General features: G+C 59.3%; 1 protein-coding gene and 1 long non-coding RNA gene across 3 annotated transcripts in view; one reads left to right on the top strand and one right to left on the bottom strand.

The window, feature by feature from the left end:
• Positions 1-1,530: 1,530 nt before the first annotated feature.
• Positions 1,531-25,264, bottom strand: part of COL2A1 (collagen type II alpha 1 chain) — a 30,668-nt gene continuing 6,934 nt past the window's right edge. For both annotated transcript variants that reach the window (XM_025477408.3, XM_025477409.3), the window contains 48 exons: positions 25,156-25,257; positions 24,041-24,118; positions 23,308-23,352; positions 23,149-23,202; positions 22,694-22,747; positions 21,880-21,933; positions 21,413-21,466; positions 21,227-21,280; positions 20,871-20,915; positions 20,283-20,336; positions 17,214-17,258; positions 16,628-16,681; positions 15,339-15,437; positions 15,001-15,045; positions 14,811-14,909; positions 14,560-14,613; positions 14,101-14,208; positions 13,667-13,720; positions 13,485-13,583; positions 13,285-13,338; positions 12,773-12,871; positions 12,397-12,450; positions 11,993-12,046; positions 11,619-11,672; positions 11,352-11,405; positions 11,085-11,129; positions 10,845-10,943; positions 10,577-10,684; positions 10,211-10,264; positions 9,911-9,964; positions 9,522-9,575; positions 9,104-9,157; positions 8,721-8,828; positions 8,083-8,136; positions 7,563-7,616; positions 6,675-6,836; positions 6,375-6,482; positions 6,015-6,122; positions 5,637-5,690; positions 5,353-5,460; positions 5,072-5,125; positions 4,803-4,910; positions 4,493-4,546; positions 4,003-4,110; positions 3,307-3,595; positions 2,791-2,978; positions 2,354-2,596; positions 1,531-1,885 (listed from right to left, as the gene is read on the bottom strand). In XM_025477408.3, coding sequence (XP_025333193.1) covers positions 1,739-1,885; positions 2,354-2,596; positions 2,791-2,978; positions 3,307-3,595; positions 4,003-4,110; positions 4,493-4,546; positions 4,803-4,910; positions 5,072-5,125; positions 5,353-5,460; positions 5,637-5,690; positions 6,015-6,122; positions 6,375-6,482; positions 6,675-6,836; positions 7,563-7,616; positions 8,083-8,136; positions 8,721-8,828; positions 9,104-9,157; positions 9,522-9,575; positions 9,911-9,964; positions 10,211-10,264; positions 10,577-10,684; positions 10,845-10,943; positions 11,085-11,129; positions 11,352-11,405; positions 11,619-11,672; positions 11,993-12,046; positions 12,397-12,450; positions 12,773-12,871; positions 13,285-13,338; positions 13,485-13,583; positions 13,667-13,720; positions 14,101-14,208; positions 14,560-14,613; positions 14,811-14,909; positions 15,001-15,045; positions 15,339-15,437; positions 16,628-16,681; positions 17,214-17,258; positions 20,283-20,336; positions 20,871-20,915; positions 21,227-21,280; positions 21,413-21,466; positions 21,880-21,933; positions 22,694-22,747; positions 23,149-23,202; positions 23,308-23,352; positions 24,041-24,118; positions 25,156-25,257 — 4,035 coding nt within the window. In that variant the 3' untranslated portion in view covers positions 1,531-1,738. The remainder of the gene's footprint in view (positions 1,886-2,353; positions 2,597-2,790; positions 2,979-3,306; positions 3,596-4,002; positions 4,111-4,492; positions 4,547-4,802; positions 4,911-5,071; positions 5,126-5,352; positions 5,461-5,636; positions 5,691-6,014; positions 6,123-6,374; positions 6,483-6,674; positions 6,837-7,562; positions 7,617-8,082; positions 8,137-8,720; positions 8,829-9,103; positions 9,158-9,521; positions 9,576-9,910; positions 9,965-10,210; positions 10,265-10,576; positions 10,685-10,844; positions 10,944-11,084; positions 11,130-11,351; positions 11,406-11,618; positions 11,673-11,992; positions 12,047-12,396; positions 12,451-12,772; positions 12,872-13,284; positions 13,339-13,484; positions 13,584-13,666; positions 13,721-14,100; positions 14,209-14,559; positions 14,614-14,810; positions 14,910-15,000; positions 15,046-15,338; positions 15,438-16,627; positions 16,682-17,213; positions 17,259-20,282; positions 20,337-20,870; positions 20,916-21,226; positions 21,281-21,412; positions 21,467-21,879; positions 21,934-22,693; positions 22,748-23,148; positions 23,203-23,307; positions 23,353-24,040; positions 24,119-25,155; positions 25,258-25,264) is intronic.
• LOC112678248 (uncharacterized) lies at positions 15,347-16,943 on the top strand. The gene is made up of 3 exons (XR_003147479.3): positions 15,347-15,477; positions 15,897-15,994; positions 16,811-16,943. It is a non-coding gene; the product is annotated as an uncharacterized LOC112678248 (long non-coding RNA).

Raw genomic sequence — 25,264 nt, 5'->3', positions numbered from 1 at the left:
AAATGGGACTTCTTTTATAAAAGTCTGAGCTGATGGTCACAATCCTCTGTGCTGCCTTAGTAAGAACCGGGAGCTGTGACACCACTGTGGGAAGCAAAGTGGGCTAGGAAGCAGTGTAAGTTCATTGAATGTAGCTACAGGGTGGAGCTAGACTCCACCACTCACCTCCACCTTAGTCTAGGTAGAAGTTTTCAAAAGCATCCGTATACCCCACTGCTCTCTCCTTGCTGGCATTAGGTCTCTCAGTAGATGGAAGAGTTATTTTAAATTATCAGGTAGCTTTTCTAGTTAGGTATTTTCACTTATGTTTTCATTTTACTCTTAGTTTGTCACAAACTAGCCCTGATAAGTTACACTTTATTCAACAAAGTTGACACTGTAAGCTGGATTTTAATACAAGTCCAACAAAAATATCTTAGGTATTTTAATTTTTGTTGTTTAATAGAAAAACTATCTACCTTCATCATCTGGAGGAAGGAAGAGGCAGGGATAGGAGAAAGGGATGGCTCCCTGGTTTATCAGCAGTGTCAGGTATCTTTTGAAATTTATTTTACAAAATACTAGTGTTGTTGATTTGGATTGTCTTCATGTCTCCTGCTCACATCACACATCACACCCACCATACCCTCTGGTAGGGAAGGTGACAGTTTCCTCAGTGTGCCACTCATGAGTCACTGGAAAGCAAGGGACCCCTGCTGATAGGGAGACATGGGAGGCTATCCGCTCATAACCCTGGTGTTGAGAGGAAGTCCGTGGAAGCTTTGAGTTCAGGCCTAGGAAGTGGAGAAGGGAAGGCCAGAGCAGGGGGCAGGAAAATGGAATGAGGGGTACAGGCAAGCATGTAACACCTCCACCTCTCCATGACATAAGTCACAGATAAGTAGATCACCCAGATTGGCCCATCATGTGCACTTATCACAGGCCCCTGAGGACGTGCTTCCCCTCCCCTCCTCCCCACCCCCTGCCATCCAGCAAGATGGGGCCCACACAGAGTCCTACGCCCGTATGCCCTGGAGTTGAGTTTTGTGTGTGTGTGCTCCAGAACAACGCAATTCCTATAGTTTCTGCCTCCCTTCCCAAATCTTGGCCTCTGGTCCCAGTTCACTCCTGGGTTCCATGCAGTGCAAAGGTTACAAAAAGAGGCAAGTCTGTGTTCATGTGAGGTCACAGGCAATATGACTCTAGTGCCCTCCCCTCCTGGTTGAAAAGTCAACAGATTAAGGCCTTAGGATGGCCATTTGGTCCTGCCTACAGACTCAAAGACTGAGGGCAAATAAAGAACAAAGCACAGGTCAATATGTACTTTCCAATAATTTTTTTGTTTTTAATATCAATTGATGTTTTAAAAAATACAGAGGTGTTTGACACAGAATAGCACCATTGTGTAGGACACACGCAGTTCCTGCGCCCGGCACCTGAAGGGAGATCTTCTTGCCTGGGCTGGGGACAGTCACTCAGGGGGCGTTTGACTCACACCAGTTAGTTTCCTGCCTCTGCCTCGACCCAAAGGTCTTACAGGAAGACAATAAATAAATAGAACACCGAGATTTTATTTTGCAGTCTGCCCAGTTCAGGTCTCTTAGAAAGAGGGGAGAAAAGTCCACACTGTGAGCGGGTGGGATGAATGGACATCAGGTCAGGTCAGCCATTCAGTGCAGAGCCCTAGAGTGACTGGGACTGGAAAGTACTTGGGTCCTCTGGATTGGCAATGGATTGTGTTGTTTGTGGGTTCGGGTTTTTACAAGAAGCAGACAGGCCCGATGTCCACACCAAATTCCTGCTCGGGCCCTCCTATGTCCATGGGCGCAATGTCAATGATGGGGAGGCGCGAGGTCTTCTGTGACCGGTACTCGATCATAGTCTTGCCCCACTTACCGGTGTGTTTCTAGGGGAGAAAGAGAGGAGAAACTGTCCAGTGCCAGCTGCCAAGGACCCCAAAACTGAGCAGCATAGAGCACAAAGTACAAAACATGCTCAGGGGCTCCCTCGACCTCTCCTTGGCTTCCCAGAGCCATCTCCACCTCAACTCCTGTCCTTAGAGCAAGGCCCCCTCCACACTGCCCTTCCCTCCTTGCTCCGTCCACTATAGTGAGAGCCTCTCTTTGCTCCACCCTGTGGGCCGAGCCAAACTCATGATGTGAGTACTCCAACAAGAGTAACTGGATGTGCCGGGTAGGGCTTACTCCCCTTATTTGCCTTGAGCCAGGGGAGTGAAGAAGACGGAACAGCACCCTGCCCTCTCCCATCACTCTGCATGTCTTCTCTACCCAACCCCTCACACTCACACCCCTGAGGATCCCATCACTTTAGGATGTGGGCCACCCTTCTGGAAGCTCCAGCCAGCTTGACTCACCGTGCAGCCATCCTTCAGAACAGTATATGTGAACCTGCTGTTGCCCTCAGCCCGGATCTCCACATCATTGGAGCCCTGGATGAGCAGGGCCTTCTTGAGGTTGCCGGCTGCTTCGTCCAGGTAGGCAATGCTGTTCTTGCAGTGGTAGGTGATATTCTGAGAGCCCTCGGTGGACAGCAGGCGGAGGAAGGTCATCTGGACGTTGGCAGTGTTGGGAGCCAGGTTGTCATCACCGTAGCTGAACTGTTAGGGCAGACAGCAGTGGTGTGAGGCCCAGGAGCAGCATCCAGAGGAATCCCAGTTAAAAATACTATCCCTCCTGTTTCCTTCCTCTTAAGCCCCCAAAAAGGCTGGCAAGAGTGTGGGTGAGGTGCCATCAGCTTGGAGAGAGAAAGATTTTGAGGTGCCATCCCTGGTTAGAGCAGCCAGGTACTCACGTGGAAGCCACCATTGATGGTTTCTCCAAACCAGATATGTTTCTTGTCCTTGCTCTTGCTGCTCCACCAGTTCTTCTTGGGAACGCTCGCTGGGTTGGGGTAGACGCACGTCTCGCCAGTCTCCATGTTGCAGAAAACCTTCATGGCATCCAAGGTGCAGCCCTGGTTGGGGTCAATCCAGTAGTCTCCTGCAGGGGGAGGAGGCAATACCCCATTGGGGTTCAGAGAGGCAGGCACTCCCAAGAGGGCCGGGCCTGCCTGGGAGAGACAGAAGGGCTTATGGGGACCCACAGGAGAGGCACGGATTGTGAGGGCCAGTGGAGCCCAAGGGCGGGGGGAGAAGCAGGGACCCAGGAGCAAGGAGACCCTCTTGCAGGTGCAAGCCACCCGTGAGAACCTTTCAGGCCGGCTCTGCCTGGTGCTAAGAGATGCCGCCTCCCTTTTTCTGAAGGCGCCGTGCCCAGTGGGCTGACGTCCTGCTCTACTGGGGCCAGGGGACCTGCCCTGCAGGCTCACCGCTCTTCCATTCAGGGTGGCAGAGTTTCAGGTCCCGGCAGGTACGAGCGGGGTTCTTGCGGGAGCCCTCGGGGCTGCGGATGCTCTCAATCTGGTTGTTGAGGGACTTGAGTGTGGCGTCCACCTCGGCATCATGCTGTCTCAGGTCGCCGGCCGCCTGGTCAGCCCGCATGTACTGCAGGGGGTCGGGGCCCTTCTCTCTCTGGCCCAGGCCAGCAAAGGCAGACATGTCGATGCCAGGGCCAGGGGGACCTGGAGGGCCAGGGGGTCCGGGGTTTCCGGGAGGACCCTGCAGCAGGAAAGCGGGAAACACAGCAGTCAGCCAGGAATTGTGGGGACACGCCCCTCCTGTGTACCTCTCCACCTGCTAGAAGATGCTAGGGTATCGTCTTCCAGTCCCCTGGGTGGGGGAGGGGTGCGGCAGGCCAAGGCCAAGAAAATCCTAGCCCTTCCCCTACTTCTTCATCAGCCCCTCTCTTCTGTGTCCCAATACCAATATGGACCCTGTATTATTTTTTTTTTAATTTTTTTTTTTCAATATGGGCCCTTTAAATGTCCCGGGAAGACCCAGGATAAAGGATGCTATCATCGTTGGCCGCAGGCTGATGCCCTGAAAAAGGCCCTTGGCACAAGAGAGCTCGAGCCTCGGGATGCTGGGGACAGCCCGGACAGCGGGGAAGGAGTCAGCACACTCACAGCAGGGCCAGTTTCGCCTGAACGTCCACGGGGACCAGGAGGTCCGATGGGGCCAGGGATTCCGTTAGCACCATCTTTGCCAGAGGGACCGACGGGACCAGGAGGACCCTGCAGGCCAGGAGAGAAGAGCCATCACCAAGGGGGCCGTGGGGAGTGGCTGGTCACGTAGCCGTCCTGCTGTGAGGCCCTGCAGCTGCACACGTCTCAGTCACAGAGGCCAGGCTGGCGGCTGCTTGGCCAAGGACCGCAGGGTGGTTTCACAGCTCTGCTGCCATCCTAAGCTCCTCCTTGTCAGACCCTACTCCCAGGGGGCCCGGCTGACAGCCGGGAGCTGTTGTCATGTTCATCCAGCCTGTGGACTCAGGAGCTTTTCTGGCCCTGGTCACCCTGAGCCAGTCCCCTCCCTGAGCCCAAGGCTTCCCTCCCCCTCAGAACGCCTGGCCAGTGCCCGGTCCACCCCATGAGGAAGGACTCCCTCCATCTCACTTACTCTAGGGCCAGAAGGACCAGCAGGGCCAGAAGCACCTTGATCTCCAGAAGGACCCTGTGCAAAAGGAAGAGGCAAAGGTCAGAGGTCAGCCCCGACAGGGCCCCATCTTCCAGGGTGGGAGGCCTTCTTGACTGTACATATGACACATGTCCTACCCCTGTTCCCTTTCCACTGGCTCCTCCCTCCAACCCTGAGGAAGTCCTGGCAATTTCTGAGGATGAGCCCAAGTTGACTTAGCAGCATGGGACACTCAGGGGGGCTCTGAGCAGTGGGAGGCACTGGGGAGCCACGCATAGACAGCAACACTCACAGGAGGGCCGGGCAGTCCCTGCAGACCAGTGAAGCCACGGTGTCCCTTCAGTCCCCTCTCGCCAGCCTCTCCAGCTTCTCCTTTGTCACCTCGGGGACCTTGAGGGCCCTGGGAACAAGAGAGACGCAGGTTGGGTTGGGTTGGCCAGGGCAGGAGCACTTTGCTGGCTTCCCCTCAGCCAAGGAGTCCCAGGAGCCACAGGGTCCCCACTGCCCTCCAGACCTGCCCCCCACCCTCAAGAAGCCAACAGAGGACAAGCAGATACTCACTGGGATTCCCCGGGCTCCAGCCGGTCCTGCAGGACCCATGGGACCTTGTGCACCCTGTGAGGGAGAGAGCGGGAACGGTGTCGGAGCAGAGCCGGGACAGGGCTGGCCCTCCTCTGCACCTGCCCCGGGCTGGGCACTGAGGCTGCTGCTCCCAGGGCTCAGAGACCTCCCGGACCCAGAGACGCCTCCAGGGCCTGGCGACCGGTAGACGGTGGGTGAGCTCCCAGCTCCCTTGGCCACCCTCCTCCACTTCCAGCTTTGACCAAATTCCGGACACTCACAGCTTCTCCTCGGTCTCCCTGCTTTCCAGTTGGGCCAGCGGGGCCAGGAGAGCCAGGGGACCCAGGGGCTCCAGGAGCACCCACGGGACCAGTCTCACCACGATCACCCTGTCAGGAGAGAGGTCTCGGGCTTAGAGAAGAATGTTCCAGGGAGACATGGAGAAACTGACCTCCCGAACTGAGACAAGATCCTGACCCCCGACCTGCCACCCCAGGCTGACCTGTTAGGCCCAACAGAATGTCCTCCCTGTCCCCACTGCACATAGAGACCGCCAGATACTCACCTTGACTCCAGCTGCGCCATCTCTGCCAGGAGGACCATCAGCACCGGGGCTGCCCTGGGCAAGGGGAAGCAGGATGCCTTCAGAGCTGCCCCTGCACGGCTCCCACTCTGCTCCCCCAGCCTCCCCCCGGGCCCCAGCCTGCTCCCTTCCATGCAGCTGGAGCTGCCGAAGCTCACCAGGCTTCCTTGTGCCTTCCTCCCCATGCACCAGCTCTGCACCCCATGCCCTTCTCCCTCCCATCACATCCTCCCCACCACAGCCGGGCACTGGGGCCTATCAGCCCGTCCTGTCATCCCCTCCGCCGGGGCACCAGGACTTGGCCTGGCCCAGCACACCTCTCCCCAGTAAGGGCCATGCACAACGGGTCTCACTGCTCACCTCTCGTCCAGGTTCACCAGAAGGACCAGTCAGACCAGGAGGACCCACGGGGCCTGGGGGGCCTCGGTCTCCAGATGCACCAGGAGCTCCCTGCTTGCCGGGCTCACCCTAGAGGGACAGCGAGAGGGAAGATGAGCGTGCGCTCTTAAGAATCCTGGCCCAGGACCTGCTGCTGAGCCTCTCCAAAGAAAGGGCTGATGAAGGGAGAGTTCTGCAGGTGCACAGCGGGTGGAAGCCCCAGAGGGCGGTGGTGCTTCTGCACAGGCCGGGCCACCACACCAAGAGCTGTGGGTGGAGAGCTCAGGCCTGAGCCGGACTGGGCCCAGCTCACCAGAGGAAGGGGTATCATCCTTCACTCACCGATGGGCCGGGCAAGCCAGGGAATCCTCTCTCACCACGCTGCCCAGGTAGACCAACGATGCCCCTCTGACCGGCCAGACCCTGGGGACCTGGAGGACCATCGGGACCCTAAGAGAGGGGAGGCAGGAGTGAGAACGTGAGCTCTGACATGGAGTGGCCAGCCGTCCACACCCGGCCTGGCTGCCACTCCCAGGGACCAGCACTCTTCTTGTCCCGGCAGAGGTCCCTCCATGGTGTCCCCCTCCACTCTGCGCTCTGGGAGCTCAGAAGACTCCCTGGCCAGGCATGTGAGGGACTTACAGAGGGACCATCATCTCCAGGCTCTCCCTTCTCGCCAGGGGGTCCAGCAGGACCTTGGAGACCAGGGTCACCAGCGCGGCCAGGGGGGCCGCTGTCTCCTCGAGCGCCTTTGGGACCATCTTTTCCAGAAGGACCAGGGGGACCAGGGGGTCCAGGGTTTCCCTAGAAGAGCAAATGGAAGACATGAGAACTCATCTTACCCTGCCCCATCCAGGCTGCCAAAGCCACTGTGACCCTAGGGATAACAGTTTCCCCCCAGGGTTCCCTCCACACGAAGGATGGCCTGACCCCGACCCCCAGTCCACCTCTTCAATCTTCTCTCCCATGTGGGATCTGTGATCCCCCCCTGCCCCCCGGCTTCCCCAGCCCCTGCATTTGCTTTTTCTGATCTATGTGGACTTCCTCCTGCCTCCTTACTCTGGGCCCCAAGCCTAGTGTTCCTCAAGGAACAACTCAAACTGGGCTCCTCTGACCCCTAACTAAGCCTCTGTACCCGCTCCCTCTGCACTTGGTGGGGGTGGTGACCTGGGTGACTTTTCACCATCTCTCTTCCCTCCATAGCAAACCCCCTGTGGGCAAGATGCATCAAGGCAGTTGTGCCAGCCTATCCCACCCAGTGTGCCAGAAGTCTGAGGGTTCAAGCCCAAGTCAGCAGGGAAGGCTGCCCTTGGCTAACAAGAGGGTCACAGCCCCTGCTCCCAGCTGTTTACAAGAACAGATCCCCGTGATGAAGTAACGACTCATCCGGGGAGTAGGAATGGGTATAAAGGGATGGACGCCAGTCTGGGCTCTTTGGGTGCCTGTTGGGGGGACTGTGCCAGACTCTGACCCCTGCCCATGCCTCTCATGCCAGGAGGAAGGTAGGAACCGGCCAGGAACATCACTTACATTGGAGCCTGGGGGTCCGACGCGGCCAGCAGCTCCAGGGAATCCGGTGGCTCCCTATATGAGGAGAAGAGAGGTCCTGAATCCCTCGGGTCCTCAGGAGGCCCAAGAATCAGATTGGGTTGGGGGGTCTCAGAGGCTGGTGTGGAAAGGAGAGCTAGAGAGGGCCCTGTGGGGTCTGGCCATCGGATCAGGAAGCTGCAGCTTCTCTGCCTCCAGCCCCTACAGGGGGCATCGGCCAGGACATTCAGTGCCCCTGGGAGCTGAGCGCGGCCTCCGTGGGACCAAAGACCTCCCAGGACCACGGCACACCCGCAGAGAGGGGCCCTCCTTCCCACGTGGCTGTGGGCTGGACTGAGGCTGGGGGCAAAAGCAACGCTGAGAAAGGTGAGTGAATCCCAGAACACCGGCGCGGGAGCCTCCGGGCAGGCCGCCTTCATGAGGCCAGAGTGGAAGCATGAGAGAAGCTGCTGCTCCCACAGTCCCCCCAACCCCACCTGGTAGGAACGGGGACCTCACTCACCGGGGGGCCTTGAGCACCTCGGGCTCCTTTAGGACCAGTCACACCAGTAGGACCCTGGCAAGGAAGGAGGGACACAGTGAGGCCTGGTCACCCAGAGGAGGGCTGTGGGCCTCGTGGGGGTCAAACAGGCCCTATGCCCAACAATGGACTCCTGAGGGCTAGGTTTGCAAAGACGTAGCTTTCTTGGTGCTAAAATCCCAGCCCGAGGAAGCCGTCACAGATGGGCCTGCCACCCCCGCCACGATACACTCATGTTCTAGGAGACCTCAGGGAGGAAAGCCCATCAGGCATCTGCAGAGCCCGGCCAAGGGCTCCCCAGTCCCTCCCCAGGAGCCTGGCTGCTTTGTCCCGGGCTATTTGTCCTCAACCCTCACCCTGTGTCTGTCTCTGGCACCCACACCCTACCCCAAGACAATGAAATCCAATTTGCTATTTTTGAACCTTTATCCCGGAGTACAGATTCCTCCCCACAGCCTCTCCCTCTGTCTGGGGCAGTGGCAGGCTCCGGTAGGTCCCAGGTGAAACTCAGGAGGGGCTACACCCCTGGCCAGCCTTGGCCTCGCCCCGGGCCCCTCACCCTGCACCCAGACACCCCTGCCCCATGAAAACAGTTACTGGGGGAGCTCACTGCTACCCACCTGAGGCCCAGGAGCTCCAGAGGGGCCCTGAGGACCTGGGGCACCAGCATCGCCTTTCTGGCCGGCCTCTCCTTGCTCGCCTTTGGCACCCGGCTGGCCATCAGCACCCTGTCCCAAGGAGAAAGGGGAGTGAGAGGCAAGCCGAATACTCAGGGTTCTTCCAAAAGGGCCAGGGGGTCTGGGTGAGTGGGTGGTCCGGGGTGAATGAGTGAGCGAGCCTGTGTCCACCCTGGCCCGGAACGCTGCCCTCAGATGGGATCGTGAGGTCAGTGTGGGTGTGCAAGGAGAGAAAGAGGCCACTTCCATCTTCTTTACATTCTGTCCCTCCCTCCCCCACAGGCCTGAGCAGAGGGGTGGGAAGGAGGGTGGTCGGGGACACTCACGGGAGGACCTGCGAATCCAGCGGGCCCAGGGGGTCCAGTCTCTCCACGTTCACCCTGTGAGAGAAGGGGCCCGGAGAGCTCAGGCCTCGTGCCTGCCTGCCTCTGTCCCCTCCTACACCAGAGCCCTCTGGGCTGGCCCCGCACCTCCCTGCCCCTCCCCGCCCGACACTATAACCCCAGAGGGAGGACACCTTGTCCTAGTGACAAGAGACCCAAGTCAGAAGGCCTCCCTTGGTCAGAGGGTCTGGTGACCTGAAGGCCCTCCACCATGACCACATCATGGGGATGACAAGCCCTCTCCCTCCCTTTCTCCTCTCTCCCCCACCTCCAGCCCCAAAGAGCCAGGCTGTGAGGCAGGGCCACTTCTCTGGCTCCCAGGGCCCTGGGGACAGGGCCAGGTTCAGGGGCAGATACTCACCGGGGCGCCACGAGCACCAGCGGTTCCTGCAGGACCAGGAGGTCCAACTTCTCCCTAAGGTGGGGAAGGGGACGAGAGTCACGGAGAAGGGTTGGGGGTCGGAGTGGGGCTCTTCAGAGCGAAGTGCATCCAGGAAGCCTCACAATGGATGGTCCATTTTCTCTTGTTGCTTCAGGCACCCCCCAGCCCCCATCCTGGGGCCTCCCTGGCCACCCCCCCTCCCCCCATGGCTCCACTGAACAGGGCCCACAGCCTATGACTCTGCTTTTAAGAAGACTCCCACCCCTCAGTCCCTGCAGCCCCCTAGTGGGCAGGAGGGGGCGAGAAAGCAGTCCTTGGTAGGAGATGAGGAGGCTGATGGGGGAGGCCAGCCAGAGAGAGGCACTCACCTTCTCACCATTGGCGCCAGCGGGGCCAGGGGGGCCAATGGGACCAGTCAGGCCCTAGGGAGAAAGCAGGCAAAGGTGAGGGTGACAGAAGAGTTGACCAGGGACTTGGAGCCCAGCAGGGAGTCCGGGGACCCTGCCTACGCTCCCACAGCCCCCAGAACTCCCCCTCACCCCGTGGCCCCAGTCTTGTCAGGAGAGTCCCCAGATCTGTACAACTGAGACAGGACCAGGGGTGCACTCACACGCTGCCCTTCTGTCCCCCCGGGGTCCCCATGGCACCTGCGACCAGCATTCACTTACTCGTCCTCCGTCCTTTCCAGGGGCTCCCTCGGGGCCTTTCTCACCAACGTCTCCCTGTGGGATGGAGAAGAAGGGCCACCTCAGCAGGGTTCTCCAGCTCAGCCTCCCCCTCGCCGAGACTCCCAGCAGAGCTCAGCCCCCCACCCAGCAGGATCTGCTCCGGGTTCAGGGTGGGTCAGGGTGAGCGAGAGGAGTGGGAGGGAGGGAAGTGGGGGGAGGGTGTCACTACAAGGCAAACAGAGCATGCCCGAGGGATCTCCAGGTTCCTCAAGAGGGTTAACTAGGGACCTCCCCACTCACGGGCCATGGGGAGATGGGGTGTGGGCAGGGACCTGCGACTTTGGGGGAGCTCAACCTGGTACTCACCCTGTCTCCTTTGGGCCCGGCGATGCCAGCCGCGCCCCTCTCACCGGGCATCCCCTGCAGACCTGGAGGGCCCTGAGCCCCAGGGGGGCCAGCCGGGCCAGATGCGCCCTGCAGGAGGAGGGGGAAGGGGGTCTGTGGTGGGCAGCACCTGCCCAGGACCCCAGCGCCCAGGTCCCCTTTCCTTCCCTTCCTCCTCTGCCCTCCCAGCCCCTCCCCTTCCTCCTTCTGCCCCAGCAGGTGGCCCGGACAACCCGCCAGCCTCACTTACTTTGGGACCGTCTGTGCCAGGAGTGCCGGGGAGGCCACGGGGCCCCTGGAGGCCCTGGGCGCCGGGAGAGCCACGTTCGCCTGGGAAGCCTCGTTCACCCTGTGGCAGACACCAGGAGCCATGAAGCAAGAGACCTGGGGCAGGGGTGCAGGGAGGAGCAGGGAGCAGGACAGCAGAGTGCCGCGGGGGGGCCCTGGCAGAGGCTCGCAGGGAGGGGGCAGCAGAATGACCGATACTCACCCTGGGACCCACGAGGCCGGGGGCTCCCGCTTCACCAGGGACACCCTGGAGGACAAAGAGGGACAGGTGAGACGGCCAGCCAGGGCTGATCGTCCCTCCCCTGAGAGGCTGAGCTCACACTGTACCCTGGGGGGAGCTGGGGTGTGGCCCCAGGCATTCCCAGTGACACATCATGGGGGCCCTGTGCCTTCCTGCCCTCACCTCCGGGGCATCGGAAGGGATCTTCCCATCTAAACACTTTGCACCTGCAAAGAGCCCCATACTCACCTGGTCACCTGGTTTTCCACCTTCGCCTGGGGGACCCGGAGGGCCAGGAAGTCCCTAGAAGGCAAAGTGATATCCATTAGCAAAGGAGTGAGTTCACTGCCCCAGCCCTCCAGGGAGGCCCAGGCCGGGACAAGAGGCAGGACTGCAGGGAGGCCTCGTTCCCCTGTTCCCCTCAGGAGGGGGGCGCCCTCCCCCCTCCAGGGGCCTGCTGCGGCCCACAGAGCCCTGGACACAGAATTGTAGAGAGGGCCCTGTCCAGCCACCTACCTGGAACCCAGATGGCCCAGGAGCACCCTGCTCGCCTCGTTCACCGGCAGGTCCCTGCAGAGGGAAACAAAGGTGGCCTGAGCCATTGTTCCAGAGAATCTGAGAGCCTCAGCGGGAGGGGACCTCGGTGGCAGCAGGAGGGCGGGCCAGACACATTCTGGCACTGCCCAAGAAAGATGTGCCTGCGTGCTTCCCCTGCTGTTCTCCCCCCAGTGACCTGCACCCCTGAAACGGGGGTGGGGTCCACACTGCCTTGGCTGAGAGTGGGTCCGGTGCCCCAGAGGGATCCGGATCCATGGCTCCTCATCCGTCACCGCCACTCCGCCACCCCCAAGCCCACAGGACCACCTCGAGGGGGCCAGGCAGCTACTTACAGCAGGTCCGGGGGGTCCTGCAGCACCAGTCTCACCATCTTTGCCTGGAAGACCCTAGAGGGGGGAGACAAGGGTGGTGTCATGACACGTGTTCTTCGGTCTGCAGGCCCCAGTGCCCAGCAGTCACACTTGGTGGTCCATGATCCCCCAACCTGAATTCCATTTCTACCCCTACTTCCCCTGGGCCCCTCCTTTCCCCAGTCTTTCTCAGGTGGGAGTCCTCCCCAGCCCCGGGCTGCTGACCAACAGCAACTAGAAGTCTCTGTGTGGGGGCTCCCGGAGCAGCATGGGCTCAGCCACAGGAACCCACGACGAGGGGCCCCAGGAGCATGCCCCGGGAGGTGTCTCCCCTTGCAGGTGTCCAGCCAGCACCAATGCATGTGCACACGAGGCGGGGTACTTACTCTCAGACCAGGAGCACCGGGAAGTCCCTTCTCACCAGCCTTGCCAGGCTCGCCCTGGAGGAAAGAGTGCAGGACCATGAGGGGAGGGTGTCGGTGGGAGGGGGTAGAGCAGGGGAGAGTGGGGCTGGGGGCCATGGGCAAAAGCCCAAGCCCAGCGTCGGCACCCTGTCTCACGCTCAGGCGTGTGATGGAATAATGTCATGGCTGAGGTGCCCCGCGTTTCCCCGGGTCACACAGGCCCACGCTGCCCACGGCACCAGGGATCGTGTTCATGACTGCCTGTGGGTTAACTCTACTCGGAGCCAGTCCTCTCTCCAGGGGGCGAGGGGGGAGGGGCACCATGTGGAAGGAAGTGGAAGGGCCGGCTGTTACTTACGTTGGCACCTTTGGGACCAGGGAAACCCATGACACCAGGCTGCCCACGAGCGCCCTGAGGACCTGGAGGTCCGGGGCGACCATCTTCACCAGGGGCTCCCTGAAAGAGAGGACATCAGTCTCAGAGTGTAGACACTCAACCCACAGTCATCCACCCGCTGAGTGCCTACTGCGTGGGCAGCACAGGGCGAGGCAACAGCCAGACCCCGGGCGTGGGGGGTTGACCGAGGTCTGGGCCAGCGGCCCACGCCGCGCATGCGGCCCAGTCAGCAACAGGGCACTGCTCGAATGAGAAGTGTTGCTCCTCAAAACGCACCCAGGCTCTGTCTCCCTCCAAGGAAAGGCCCGAAGGCGCAGAGGTTGGCATTTTCAGGGCTCCGCACCTGGCCCGGTAACTACCATCTGCCCCCTTCTCAAGTCTCAAAATTCACAGGCTGCCCCTCCCCAGACCCCCGTCTCCCTTACTACCTGCCTTCCCGGGGTTATCCTCCCAACCCCAGACGGTAGACTTACAGAAGGACCGACTTTGCCTTGAGGACCAGCATCGCCAGGGCGACCAGTGAGACCCTTTGATCAGGAGAGAGAGAAGATGGGTATCAGGGGAGGCCCCAGGTCTTCCCAATCCTGGCAGCACAAGGCTGGGGGGCCAGCCGGGGAAGGGCACGAGGACTTGCTCAGTGGAGGTCAGGCGCGAAAGCAGCTCGGCTACTTACCCGGGCTCCAGGAAGGCCAGGCTCTCCGGGACGGCCAGGGTCCCCATTAGCTCCCTTGGGACCAGCAAGGCCGCTGGGCCCACGCTCTCCGGGGGCTCCCTACACGGGGGGAGGCAGGGAGTCAGCAGGCGGCCGTCTGACCAGCAATGCAGGGACCCCAGCCCCTTCCCCCCCCCACTCACCTTTGGACCTGCCAGACCATCCTGACCTGGGAAACCGCGGTTGCCAGGAGCCCCCTAGAAGGACGTGGGAGGAGGACAGGTGGCGAGTCAGATTGGCCCCGACCCAACCACACAGGGAGCCTCGGCGGCCTCGGGAGCTCCATCGCACCAACCCCCCAGCCACAGCTCCTGGGGGGCAGGAGCGACAGCCCGCAAGACTCCGAGGGGTTAACCGCTAGGGCCTGTCCCACGGGGGAGCTCAGACCGTCTCATGCCATCCTGGGGGTGGCGGCAGAAATAAGATGGGCTCCCTGCACCCCCCCTCGCCACCGGCAGTGAGTGGGGGAGAGGACTGACGCTCAGGCCACGGGACTTGGCCAGGACACAGCTGCAAAGACTCTGCTTCCACATCCAGGTCACACCCCTCAGAAAGTGGGGCCTCCCAGCCCACCTACCCTTTCTCCGGGGGGACCAACGGGCCCAGCGCCACCAGGCTCTCCACGGGCACCTCGTTTGCCTTCTTCACCAGCAGGACCGGGGGCTCCTTGGGGGCCAGCAGGGCCCTGAGAATCAGGAGGAAAGAGAAACCGGGTGAGCGGTGACCCGGCACCGCCGCGGAGCCAGTCACCGGCCGGTGGGCCGAGGGAGCGGCCTCCGCTGCTGTTTCAGGGCTGGGGGTGCTGGGGGACCTGGGGTGGGGGCAAGCGGGGCCGCAAAGGATCAGCCCGGGGGAACAGGGGCCCAGTGGGCAGAGGGACGGTGGAAAGTGGAAACTGTTCACGTGGCTCAAACCAAACATGGGAGCTCGACCTGGAGGGTCCCCTCCTCCGGCCACAACCTGGGAGGTCCCGGATCCGGGGATGGGGCTGCAGAGGATGGGGGGGGGGGGGCAAGAGCTGCAGGAAGATACTCACGGGCTCGCCCTTGGGGCCTTGTTCGCCTTTGAAGCCAGCAATTCCAGGTTCGCCCTTGGGGAGAGAGAGAGGCGGGTTCTCACATGGGGTCCTCTCCACGGACCCTGCCCCCACCTCCAGACACCCTTAAAGGCTCCCCCCATCCCCGCCACCATCCCCCACAAAGGACACAGTGTGAGCACAGGAAGGGGGGACGGCGGGGTTTGACTCCAGGGGTACCGGTGGGACTTGGGGTTCACTCTGAACCTTACCGTCTGACCTTTCGGGCCCAGAGGACCAGTTGCACCTTGAGGGCCAGGTGGACCACGGGGCCCCGGGAAGCCGGGGGCGCCAGCGATGCCAGGAGCGCCCTGTCAGTGTGAGTAGAAGAGGGGGCATCAGGAGAGGTGGCCAGGAGGGACTCCCCTCCCCACAGGAGCCCAGTCCCCGGGCAACACTCACAGCAGATCCTTTAGCTCCAGGAATTCCATCAGTTCCGGGGTTACCCTGGAAAAGGGAGAGGGTGTCATTACAAAATAAGCAGCAAAGAAACCCCAGGCACCTCCCAGCCCGCCCCGCTGCAGATCCAGGGGCTAGACCAGCGGTTTTCAGTTCCAGACAGGGTCCCGTTGCGGGTTGCGGTGGGGGGGGATGGGGGTGCTGTAGAGAGACCCTACAGATGGCCCTAGAGATGGGCATGCAAGCATTGGGCCAAAATAAGGGTCTGGTGAGTGGAGCTCTGACAGGGGCCCCACTCCTCTCAGAGGTAAACAGAGTCAAGAGCACCAGAGACCACTTACAGAGGCACCAGCCGGCCCGGGGGACCCAGGAGTGCCAGGCTCGCCGCGAGGACCTTGAGCGCCTTCGGGACCTCGGGCGCCAGTGGGGCCAGCTTCCCCCTGGGTAGAGACAGACAGGGATGGAACAAGAAGATGACAGGTTGGGGGCACAGACCTCTCACAGGCCAGCAGCAGTTCGGGGGCAGCTGTTGGGCCCCCTGGGCCCCACCCCGGCCCTGCCTTCCACTCTCTGTGCCCCCCACGTCCCCCACGCCCCAGGCCAGGTGCACTTGTAGGTGCGGCCACCCTCAGGAAGGCCGGTGCGGGGTCCTGCCCTCTCCGGCACCCCCCCTGCCGCGGGGTTCTTGCACTGAGGAAGTGGGGGCCCTGCGACGTCTGGGCTGCAGGCCCCGCTCCACTCTGCAGCGGCTCTGGCCTGGGCCTGCTGGAGGGGGGGCCGGCAGGGGCCGAAGCAAGCTGGGACAAGCACCCCACTCCACCCGGGGGCTCTGGGGCTCAGTTCTCGCCTCTGGCAGCGCCCACAAGCCCCAGGACGCCTCGGCTTCCCCCCCTTTCCAGGGCACCCCGAGGCCCGCGGACCTGCAGGCAGGGCCGAGCCTCCTCAGCTTCCTCCTCCCAACGTTCTCGGTTCACTTCTGTAATTATTCTTTCTAAAGGTCAGGCCCCCTCACCTTCCGCTGTCCCTCGTCACAATGGGTCCCCTTCACCCAGCTCCCGGGGCCTCAGACACTGTCTGGTTGCCATGGAAACCCCAGGAGGGGAAAGGCAACCTGATGCCAGTGACCACATGGAGGCCGCATTCATCTGGGGCCGAATTCCCGAGAACGCGTGCAGCGCATCCCTGGGGCCGGGCCTTTCCCTGACCGGCGGCCTCCCGCTGGCCCCCATTCATCCTCGCTAACGGGGCTGGGGGGCGCCAAGCCTGGGGGGGGCCGGGGGGGGCTTGGAGCCATCTCCTGCCCACCCCACCTCCTCCGGCTGCCTCTGGGTCTAGTTTGCTGAGCTTTGCCTGCTTCCCTCCCCTCCCGGCCCTGGTCTCCTGCTCCCTCCCAGATCTCAGCCGTGTCCCCCATCTCTTCCTGCCTCCCCAAGTCTGAAGCTCTTCCTCATGCCCTCGTACTTTCCCTTCCAGCTGGTGGCCCTGAAAGGCCTGGCCCTTCCTTGCCCCCACGGAAAGCAGCGGTGGGCGGGGGTGGGAGACACTCTGAAGAAGGGAGGGGGCACCGTGGGGGGGCGGTGGCAGTCAGCAAGGGCAGCAGGGTCACGGGAAAAGGGGACAGGGCACGTACCTTGGCGCCGGGAGCACCAGGGAAGCCAGGACCGCCGGCAGGACCTACAGGACCCTGGGAGGGAGGGAGGAGGGGGGAGGGGAATGCTGTTTCTGGGTGGGACTTCTCCACCCCCAGAGGGAGCCACCCCACACCTCACACTCCTCCCCACGTCGTACTGATCTCGCTCTGCGTCCCCTGTAGCCCGAAGCCCCTGGATGAAAACTGTCCCCACTGCCAGTGTCCCGAGCCTGGCTTCCCAAAGCAAAGCAAGTATCCGACTATATACGTGCTGAGAAGCAGGGGACTCTTTGACCTCCCTGGCTATCCCTCCTCGGAAAAAAAAAAAGAAAGAAAGAAAAAAAAAGAAAAAAAATGCTAAAAGAGTGGCTGAGCAAAATGAAGCATCATTTCAAAGCTTGTAATCAACGTAAGAGGGTAATAGGGAGAAAGCACTCCTCCCCCTCCCCCTCCTCCCCATCCTCCTCCCCATCCTCCCTCCACCCCCCCCCCCCCAAGGCCCAGCACTGCGGTGGGGCCACGGAAGGCACCTGCCCGCTCCCCCGGGACTCAGGTAGGCCAAGCCCAGGCGGTGAAGGGCACTTACCGGAGGGCCCGCGGGGCCTGGTTGGCCATCGTTCCCCCGGGCGCCCTGTGAGTGGGGAGAGGGAAGCAGCGTGGTGAGAGGCCCCGCGAGGCCAGGCCCTCCCCTGTCCACGGTCCACCCCCACCCCACGGGGAACTCGGGCAGCGCCGGGCCCCGGGGACGAGAGGCAGGCTGGCCGGGTGCGGGTGCGGGTGCAGGCCAGCACCCCGGGCAGGAGCAGCCGGGAACCCTCCATGGTGGCCGCAAGGAGGGGTGCTGGGGCGCAGTGGGCATGTTCTCCTTGTAAACAAAGCTTGGTGATCTCCTCGCCACTCCGTCATTTTGGAAACTTTCCTTCAGACCCCAAATAACCCCAACTGCAAGGCCAGGTTATCATTTAAAGACTCGGTGAACTGGGCCGAAGAGAAATGGAAGCCGAGCAGCAAACCTAACTCAATTCCTGCCCCGCACTAGGAGAGACACTTTCAGGGCTTGGTTGACCTCCTTAGCTAAGGCTTGGTTAAGGCCTCCCCCTGGTTAACCCCGGGATGTCTCTGGGCTCCACCCCCTTCCCAGCCACTCAAGACCACCTGTTCCTAAGGGAGCCCCAGGATGTCTGCCACTGGCCTTGGAAGCAGCCTGTGATGGGGACAGGACACTGGGCACAGCCTGAGGACCACATCTGAGCTCACGCCCCTGAGAGTCCTTTACACAGTAAGACAAGGCTGCCAATTCTTTCTCTCTCAGACTAGTTTTTTGGGTGTTTTTTGTTTTGTTTTGTTTTTGGTAAAGGTTTATTTGAGAGAGACGGCACGTGAGTGCGGGGAGGAGCAGAAGAGAGAGCATCCTGGAGCAGATTCTCCGCTCAGCGTGGAGCCCGACGTGGGGCTCGATCTCACTGTCCATGAGATCAGGACCTGAGCCAAAACCAAGAGTTAGATGCTTAACCGACTGCGCCACACAGACACCCTTAGGACTAGTTTTGAGGGTTTTTTTCCCCACAGGTTTGAGGTAAGCACTCCCCAGTTTCTCTCTCAAAGCCCCTCTGGGCCTAGGGAACTTTTACCCAAACTCCAGGAGCCATCAGACCACGCAGAGCAGGGCTTGGCCCCTGGTCCTTGGCAGGGGACCAGAACAGCCGAGAAAGTGACCTTTCCCTGCCTGCCTGCCCCTGCCTCTGCTTTCTCTGGGGTGCTGAAGAAGGATACTTTAGGGGGAGCTCACGTTTTAAAAAAGACATCTTCTTCCTGGCTATGGCCCATTTCTCCTGATGGAGACGCTCCACATTGGCATTAAACATGAAAGCAAGAGGAGACTTGACAGAAAAGAAAATGTCAGAGGGCACGTAAAGCCTCGGCATTGGCCAGACCCCCCTTCTGAGCCAGGCTGGCTGCTTCGGGCAACCCTGGAGCACCCTCCCTCCAGGACTAGGCCGGAGGAGAGGCCTGGGGCCCAGCGTGAGCAAAGGGAAGCTGCAGGCCTGGGCTGGCATCCGTGGCTCTCCCTGCAGTACGGCCGGGAGAGGGCACAGCCTGGCCCAAGGGGGCGCGTGACCACGGCCAGCAGAGCCCAACCCAGCCGGGTCCCAGGCCCAGCCTTGACAGCAGGCCCGCACTGGGAACTTCTGTGACGTTGTCAACTTTCTTTGCCAAATCCTGCGCACAGCCTGCCAGCCAGACTACTGTGGGGACAGGAACCAGCAAGGAGGAGCAAGAAGCAGGGCCTGCTGTGCCCAGGAAGGAGGATGAGCAGGGATGCAGCTCATCTTCGCCCCGCACGGGGCGCCACCCGCGTGGCTTCAGGCCTGGCCAATAAACCACAAGCCAGGGCCGAAGATTCTGCAGAAATAGTGGTGTTTCTTGGCAGCCCCAGCACTCTCTAATCCCCTCACACAGAGTGACTCTGGGACAAGGCACTTCAGCAGCTCCGGCTGACAAACAGGGGTCAAGGCTGCCTGTTATATCTCACCGATCTGCTTTTGAGGGAAACGTCCGCCAGACAGATACATTATCTGGAGAAGAGCGCGGGGAGCGAAGCTGATTTACTCAGGCCGGCCTCACAAGGACGCGTGAGGAGGGGCCGCGGAGCTTGGGTGGCTGGGGCATGAGCTCAACGGAAAGCATAATCTCTCTTAAACGCAGCTTTCATCACATCACTCGCCTGAGCGAGCGCCTGCAAGGGCTCTGCCTCTCAGGGATCAGAGCTAAACACCTGCACACTCCTCTGGCTGCAAATCCCCTACCGATCCCCACGCCCCACGCCGTGCCCTTCCCACACCAACAAGAGGCCACCAGAGTCTGAGGCTGCCCAGCACTGTCTGAAGCGATTTAAACTTTCTAGGCCTCAGTTCCTTCTTCTCTAAAATGGAGAGAATAGGGGCGCCCGGGTGGCTCAGTTGGTTAAGCGTCTGCCTTCGGCTCAGGTCATGATCTCAGAGTCCTGGGATCGAACCCTGCATTGGGCTCCTTGTTCAGCAGGGAGCCTGCTTCTCCCTCTGCTTGTGCTCCTGCTCGCTCTCTCAAATAAAATCTTATTAAAAAATAATAATAAAGTAGGGAGAACAGTAGAATCTATCTTACAGGATTTGAGGGAAGATGAGTCAAAGCACAGAAGGTATTGACTGACCCTAGAAAGTGCCTGTGGCATAGTGGCCATGAATGTCACCCTATTGCCAGCACCAGTGACATCAAGTATGAAGGCCCCATGAGTTGAGACTGTTACACTTTCCCTAGAGCATCATCTCAACAACCAGAAAGGTCAAAATGTAGCCCAGCACTGTAGCCATCTGAAGGCTGTCCATAAATTCAAACTGGATTGACTAGGAGTGGGCGGGGGGCTGGGAAGGGGAGTACCTGAGTAATGCAGACTCCTTAAGAGAAAATCCCGCCCTCACCAACCAACCACCCTGCCACAGCTCACCCCTGCCCTTCAACTGTGCAGGCTCAGCCTGGCGCTTTGAGACATGATCAATCCTCCCAGGATGACAACACCCTCTACACCTCATGGGGGTTGTCGGGAGGATCAAGCCCTATATGAAAGCAACCTCCAGAGTGCTGGCCAAATGGTGGCTTTGGCCTTGTCATTACTCACCGCAGCACCAGCAGGACCGGTCCGTCCTCTCTCTCCGGGCAGGCCGCGGGGACCCTGGAACACGGCAGGAGGACACAAGCATGAGTTGGCTCAATGACACTCTGCAAGTCCTTCCCAGACACCAGAGTGGGGAGCATGCACGCGCCCAGGAGGCAAAGGTGTGGATGCCCCCGATCCGGCCTTCCCGACTCATCTAGGACTCCCCAAATCACATCAAAGGCCTTCCTGCCCAGGCCGAACACACAGATGCCCCTGTGGTTCCTGCTGGGAACCTTGTCATGGGTGCATCTTGCTTCATGCAACAGATGAACTCCCCAAAATATCAAGAAAAAACGGAATTTGTAAAAACTGAAGCACACCTTAAGTGTGCTCACAGGGCTATTTCAAGGAAATGTTGGTGAAACTTGACCACATCATCTATTCAATAGATTCACCTTTTTGATCCGATCGTAATCATCAGATCTACAAAGCTGATGATCTACCTTGCACAAAGGGAGCAGGGCATTTATAGCGGAGCCATCTGCTAGGCTTTAGGAGATGTCTGAGGAGTGTCTGGAGGCCCTCCCAGGGGAGGCTGTCCATACTCACCATTGGGCCTGGAGAACCATTCTCACCCGGTGAACCGCTCTCTCCCTGGGAAACAGATGCATAGGGTCAGTGAGCGGGACCCCACTGCCACCCCACCTGGAAAACTCCCAAGGAAGAACCTGAAAGCTCTGGTCAACTCAGCTAGCACCGAGACCCCACACTTGGGTTCTGCAAGGCACCATTCCCTGAGCTCTCCCGGCCTGCTGTTCTTCCATCAGGGTGTAGGACTGGGTCTTCCCAACCAAAGTTGTCCTCACATCCTCACTCCACTGACTCAAGAGCATCTCCTTGACCAGAGGGAAAGGCTCCTCATCGTCTCCCTCTGTCCCCACCCCCATGTGTTCCTTGGTCCTTACCTTCACACCTGGAGCACCGGCTTCTCCCTTAGCACCATCTAGACCTGGGTAGCCCTAGGGGATGAGAGAACACGTTCCATCACACTTCTGGGATGAACCCTAATAAGGGGATTCATGCTCCCACATGCTTTTTTTCTCCCCCCTGGATAAGTCTTTCCTTCCAAAACCCTTGTCTGCGATACTTACTCTGTGACCCTTGACGCCAGGAAGGCCTGGGGTTCCCGGGAAGCCGCGAGCACCCTGTGGTCCAAAGAGGAGACGGTCAAGGCCCAGAGCAGAGGGTGAAGTAGAGGCTGCCCTGCTTTGCTGGAGAACCTCCAGAGCCAGCTCCCTCAGGCCAGCCGAGTGGTCAGAAGCCCAGCACTGGGGCAGCTCTAGCAGGAGCTCCCAGAGCCCCCCTTCCTGTGATCGCCCCGTCTTATCCAAAATGGGTGAAAACGACAGCAGCTCAGCCACCACGGGGCTGGGCGGGGAGGGGGCTGTGTCAGGATCCTAAACATCAGCACGAAGGCCTGATGCAGGTAGGGGCTGTTGGAGTTCCCATTTTAGAAGTGAGCCCACTGAACTGGACGCACTGGGCGTGAGGCCTCAGCTGCAAAGGAGGGAGACTCAGAACAAGGTCTGAGGCTGGGAAAGGGGTGGGAGGACTTTACCTGAGGGCCAGGAGGGCCTCTTTCACCAGATTTCCCAGGCTTTCCAGCTTCGCCCTGCAAGGAGAGAGATGTACTTCAGCTTCCCCAGGAGACAAGTTAGCGCAGTTGGCGCACTCCAGATCCGGATCGCCTCTCCGCGGTCCGCTGTGCCTGTGGCCCACCTGCTTACTCATCTCCCTCACCTCCTTCGGATTCCAGACTTTCAATGCTTTTCCCAGGTCACTATGTGTCCTTTCAGACAGCTGCATGTGACACGGGCCACCGACCAGCCTGCGGCCTCCCGGGGACTCTGCTCTCTCCCGTCCTGGGCTCTGCAGACTGGGCTAGCGCTGCCCTATGCCCAGAGACTTCTAACGGGCCAATGTGATTCCCAAGAGCAGCTGAGAGCCAACTCTTGTCTCTTCCCTTCGTTTGCATCCTTTGCAGACATCCCCGCCCAGGCCTTGCTCCACTTTTCCTAACTCATTTACAATTAAGATAATGTCGGGCTGCTGAGTGTCTCCTCTGTTGTCCCCTCCCTACCATGGTCCCCCTGTGTTTTCCCTCGCCCTTCTCCCGTCTCTCAATTTCCCTTCCTGGAGCTAATGATGTTTTAATTATTTCCCTTCCCGATGGCTCCAAGGCAGTCCCCGGACACTCGTAAGCTAGGTTGCAAGTGGGAATGTAGACAGGGTCTGAGGCTCTGGTGGACCAGAGGACACCCCCACCCTGGGCCAATCTGAGGGCGCTTCTGCACCCCTGCCCCAGTACACAGCCTCTCCAAGCCCTCCCTCCGAGGAGGCAGCCACTCATTCCGCTACTCAGGTATACTCACATCATCACCAGGTTTTCCAGGGGGGCCAGGAGGACCACGGGGACCCATGGGACCCTACAAATGAAGGGAGAGAGTAAGAGATGGTTGGAGGGGGGAACGATACCTAATCAGTGGACAAGACTTCGGGACTGTAGCCTTTGGAATCTAAGTTCTCTCATAAGGAAGAGAGGTGGGGGTGGGGGTGGAGGGGAAGCCCACTTTGTGCTGAGAAAGCAAGAGTGCAGAGCCGATGATACCAGAGGGCAGCAGGCAACACAGGCCAGGGGTGAGCCAGAAAGGGGACGGTGGTGACAGAGTTCCTGGTGGTCCTTGCCACCCGGGGTCCTCTGTCAGGGATCCCACAGAGCTAAGAAGTGGCACCTCTGGGCCCTGCACTGGGGAAGCTCTGGGCAGTCTTGGGGTCTGAGTGGTACATCACTCCCTAGGAGGAGGGCGGGGCCCGTGCCAGTACTCACAGAGACGCCGGGTTCCCCAGGTTCCCCAGGGTTGCCTTGAAATCCTTGAGGTCCCTAAAAAAGCAACACGAGGACACCAGGTTAATTGACTCCACAAACTGACATGCAAGAGCTTGAGAGCATCCGCCCTGCCAGGGAGAGGAAAGACCCAGTACTCACGGGAGCACCAGCAGGGCCTGGAGGTCCTCGAGGTCCCATGGGGCCCTGCATTGGAACAGGAGAGGAGGAGGGTTACTGGAAATGCTTCGCCAGCGGCCTCCAGAGCGCCACCTCCTCCCAGCCAACAGCCCAGACAAAGGACAAAAAGTTACTCTGTGGGCAGGGGCCCTACGGTGGCTGCTCCCTCTCATTTCCCACTCCCCACGCAACAATCTATTTATTTATAGGCACCGTTTGGATGGAGAAGCTGGCCCTGCTTTCTCCTGGCCCACAGCCATGTTTACTAAAGTCTGAGTTTCATTTAGCATGTGCCAAGTCGGAGCTGCAGGGCTGAGATTTCCTGCTGGAAGTCCTGTGGGCGCTGGAGGACGGTGGCTGCTGTCTGCATTCTTCAGTTCTCATTCCAAGAGCAATAGCGACCGGCCTTCCAACAGCTCAGCCTAGATGTGTCTCTCCATCCTCATTCTTCTTGGTCACTCCAGCGCATCATTAGAACTGGCATCCGTCACCATTAAAAACCAAATGCTTTGGGCTAACCACATGGGAGGTTACATAACCTCTGGAGAAGAGCTGCTCTAAGCAATTATCTATAAAGTGAGGTTGTCAGATTCCCTTGCTCTGCGTAGGGCCACCTCCCACCACTCTGGCTGCAAAAAAAAAAAAAAAAAAAAAAAAAAAAAAACAACAAAAAAACAAACAAACAAACAAAAAAAAACCTGATGTCTTTTCTTACCATTGGCCCTTGCATCACCCCCATCTGGGCGCCACCAGCCTTCTCATCAAATCCTCCAGCCATCTGGGCAGCAAAGTTCTGCAAATCAACCCAACAACATTAGGAGCTTGTGAGGCCCCAGATTGTTCCCTCTCAACAAGGTAAGCTATAAATTGGGATAGAAAGAAAAAACGACGACAGCTCCATTTTAGATAAACTCTAAGTGTTGGAGACTAACCTAGCATTGAACAGACTTGCCAATGATTCCTGAAAAATCGTTCTGGAAATGTGTTATTAGATGCCAGTGGCATCACTTCCCTGGAAGATAAAGTGCTCTTCGGAGGCGCAGGTCATCAGTTACCTGCATTTCATTTTATGGAATTATTTTTTAAATTCTACAATATTAATACATTGTTCACTATACATTGAGAAGTATATACACAATATATACATTCAATATACACTGAGAAGTATAACTAAAATATCGCTTTTAAAGTTTTTTTTTTTTAATTCCCAGGAATTCGATGCCCAGCAAGAGACTAAAATCAACAGCCCTAAGATATTTCAGCAAGGGAAAGAGTAAGAGTCTGCAAGCCACCTACGTACTTAAAACATAGCAAACATCAAAAGGGCAAACCTGCAAAAACTGGACAATAATGTAATCTGTTGGCTGGCTGGATTCCAAAACTGACTTTAACCACACACCTTTGCTCAGTGGGGCTCTTTCATGAGAATGAATGGTTGCTTGGAATGTACCTGGCAAGGACCAGGTTTAAATGTCTTCCAAGGACAGTGGTCACTCTTCTTCCAGGGAACTACAAGTGCCCAGTCATCCCATCCCTCAGCCCCCACACCCACGCCCAGGAATCAACCGCACACAGGACAGACGCCTGGGAGCCAGGTAACTGAAGACTTTCTTTGCAGAAGCCCCGTGAGTGAAAAAAGCCAGCCCTTAGCACCACAGTCTCAAGCCTAATATGTGATTCCACTAAATTACAGGCTCAGGGAAAAGCCCATGGACAGGCTGTGTACACACTGCTGGCAGCCCTGGGAGCCAGCCAGGTGAGTGTGAGTAGCAATTTAGAAGCCACATTCTGGAGGGACAGCCTGAAGGAAGGGGACATAAGGATACTTACTCCACCAAGGCCAGGGGGGCCAGGGGGGCCAGGAGGACCAGGGGGGCCAGGATTTCCAGGGGTCCCAGGCTCTCCATCTCTGCCACGAGGTCCAGGGGCGCCCTTGGCA

Source organism: Canis lupus, chromosome 27, assembly GCF_003254725.2.
Source record: "Canis lupus dingo isolate Sandy chromosome 27, ASM325472v2, whole genome shotgun sequence".
NCBI classification, from domain to species: Eukaryota; Metazoa; Chordata; class Mammalia; order Carnivora; family Canidae; genus Canis; species Canis lupus.
Note: the sequence above shows the minus strand (reverse complement) of the source record. Positions and strands in the feature narration are given on the sequence as shown.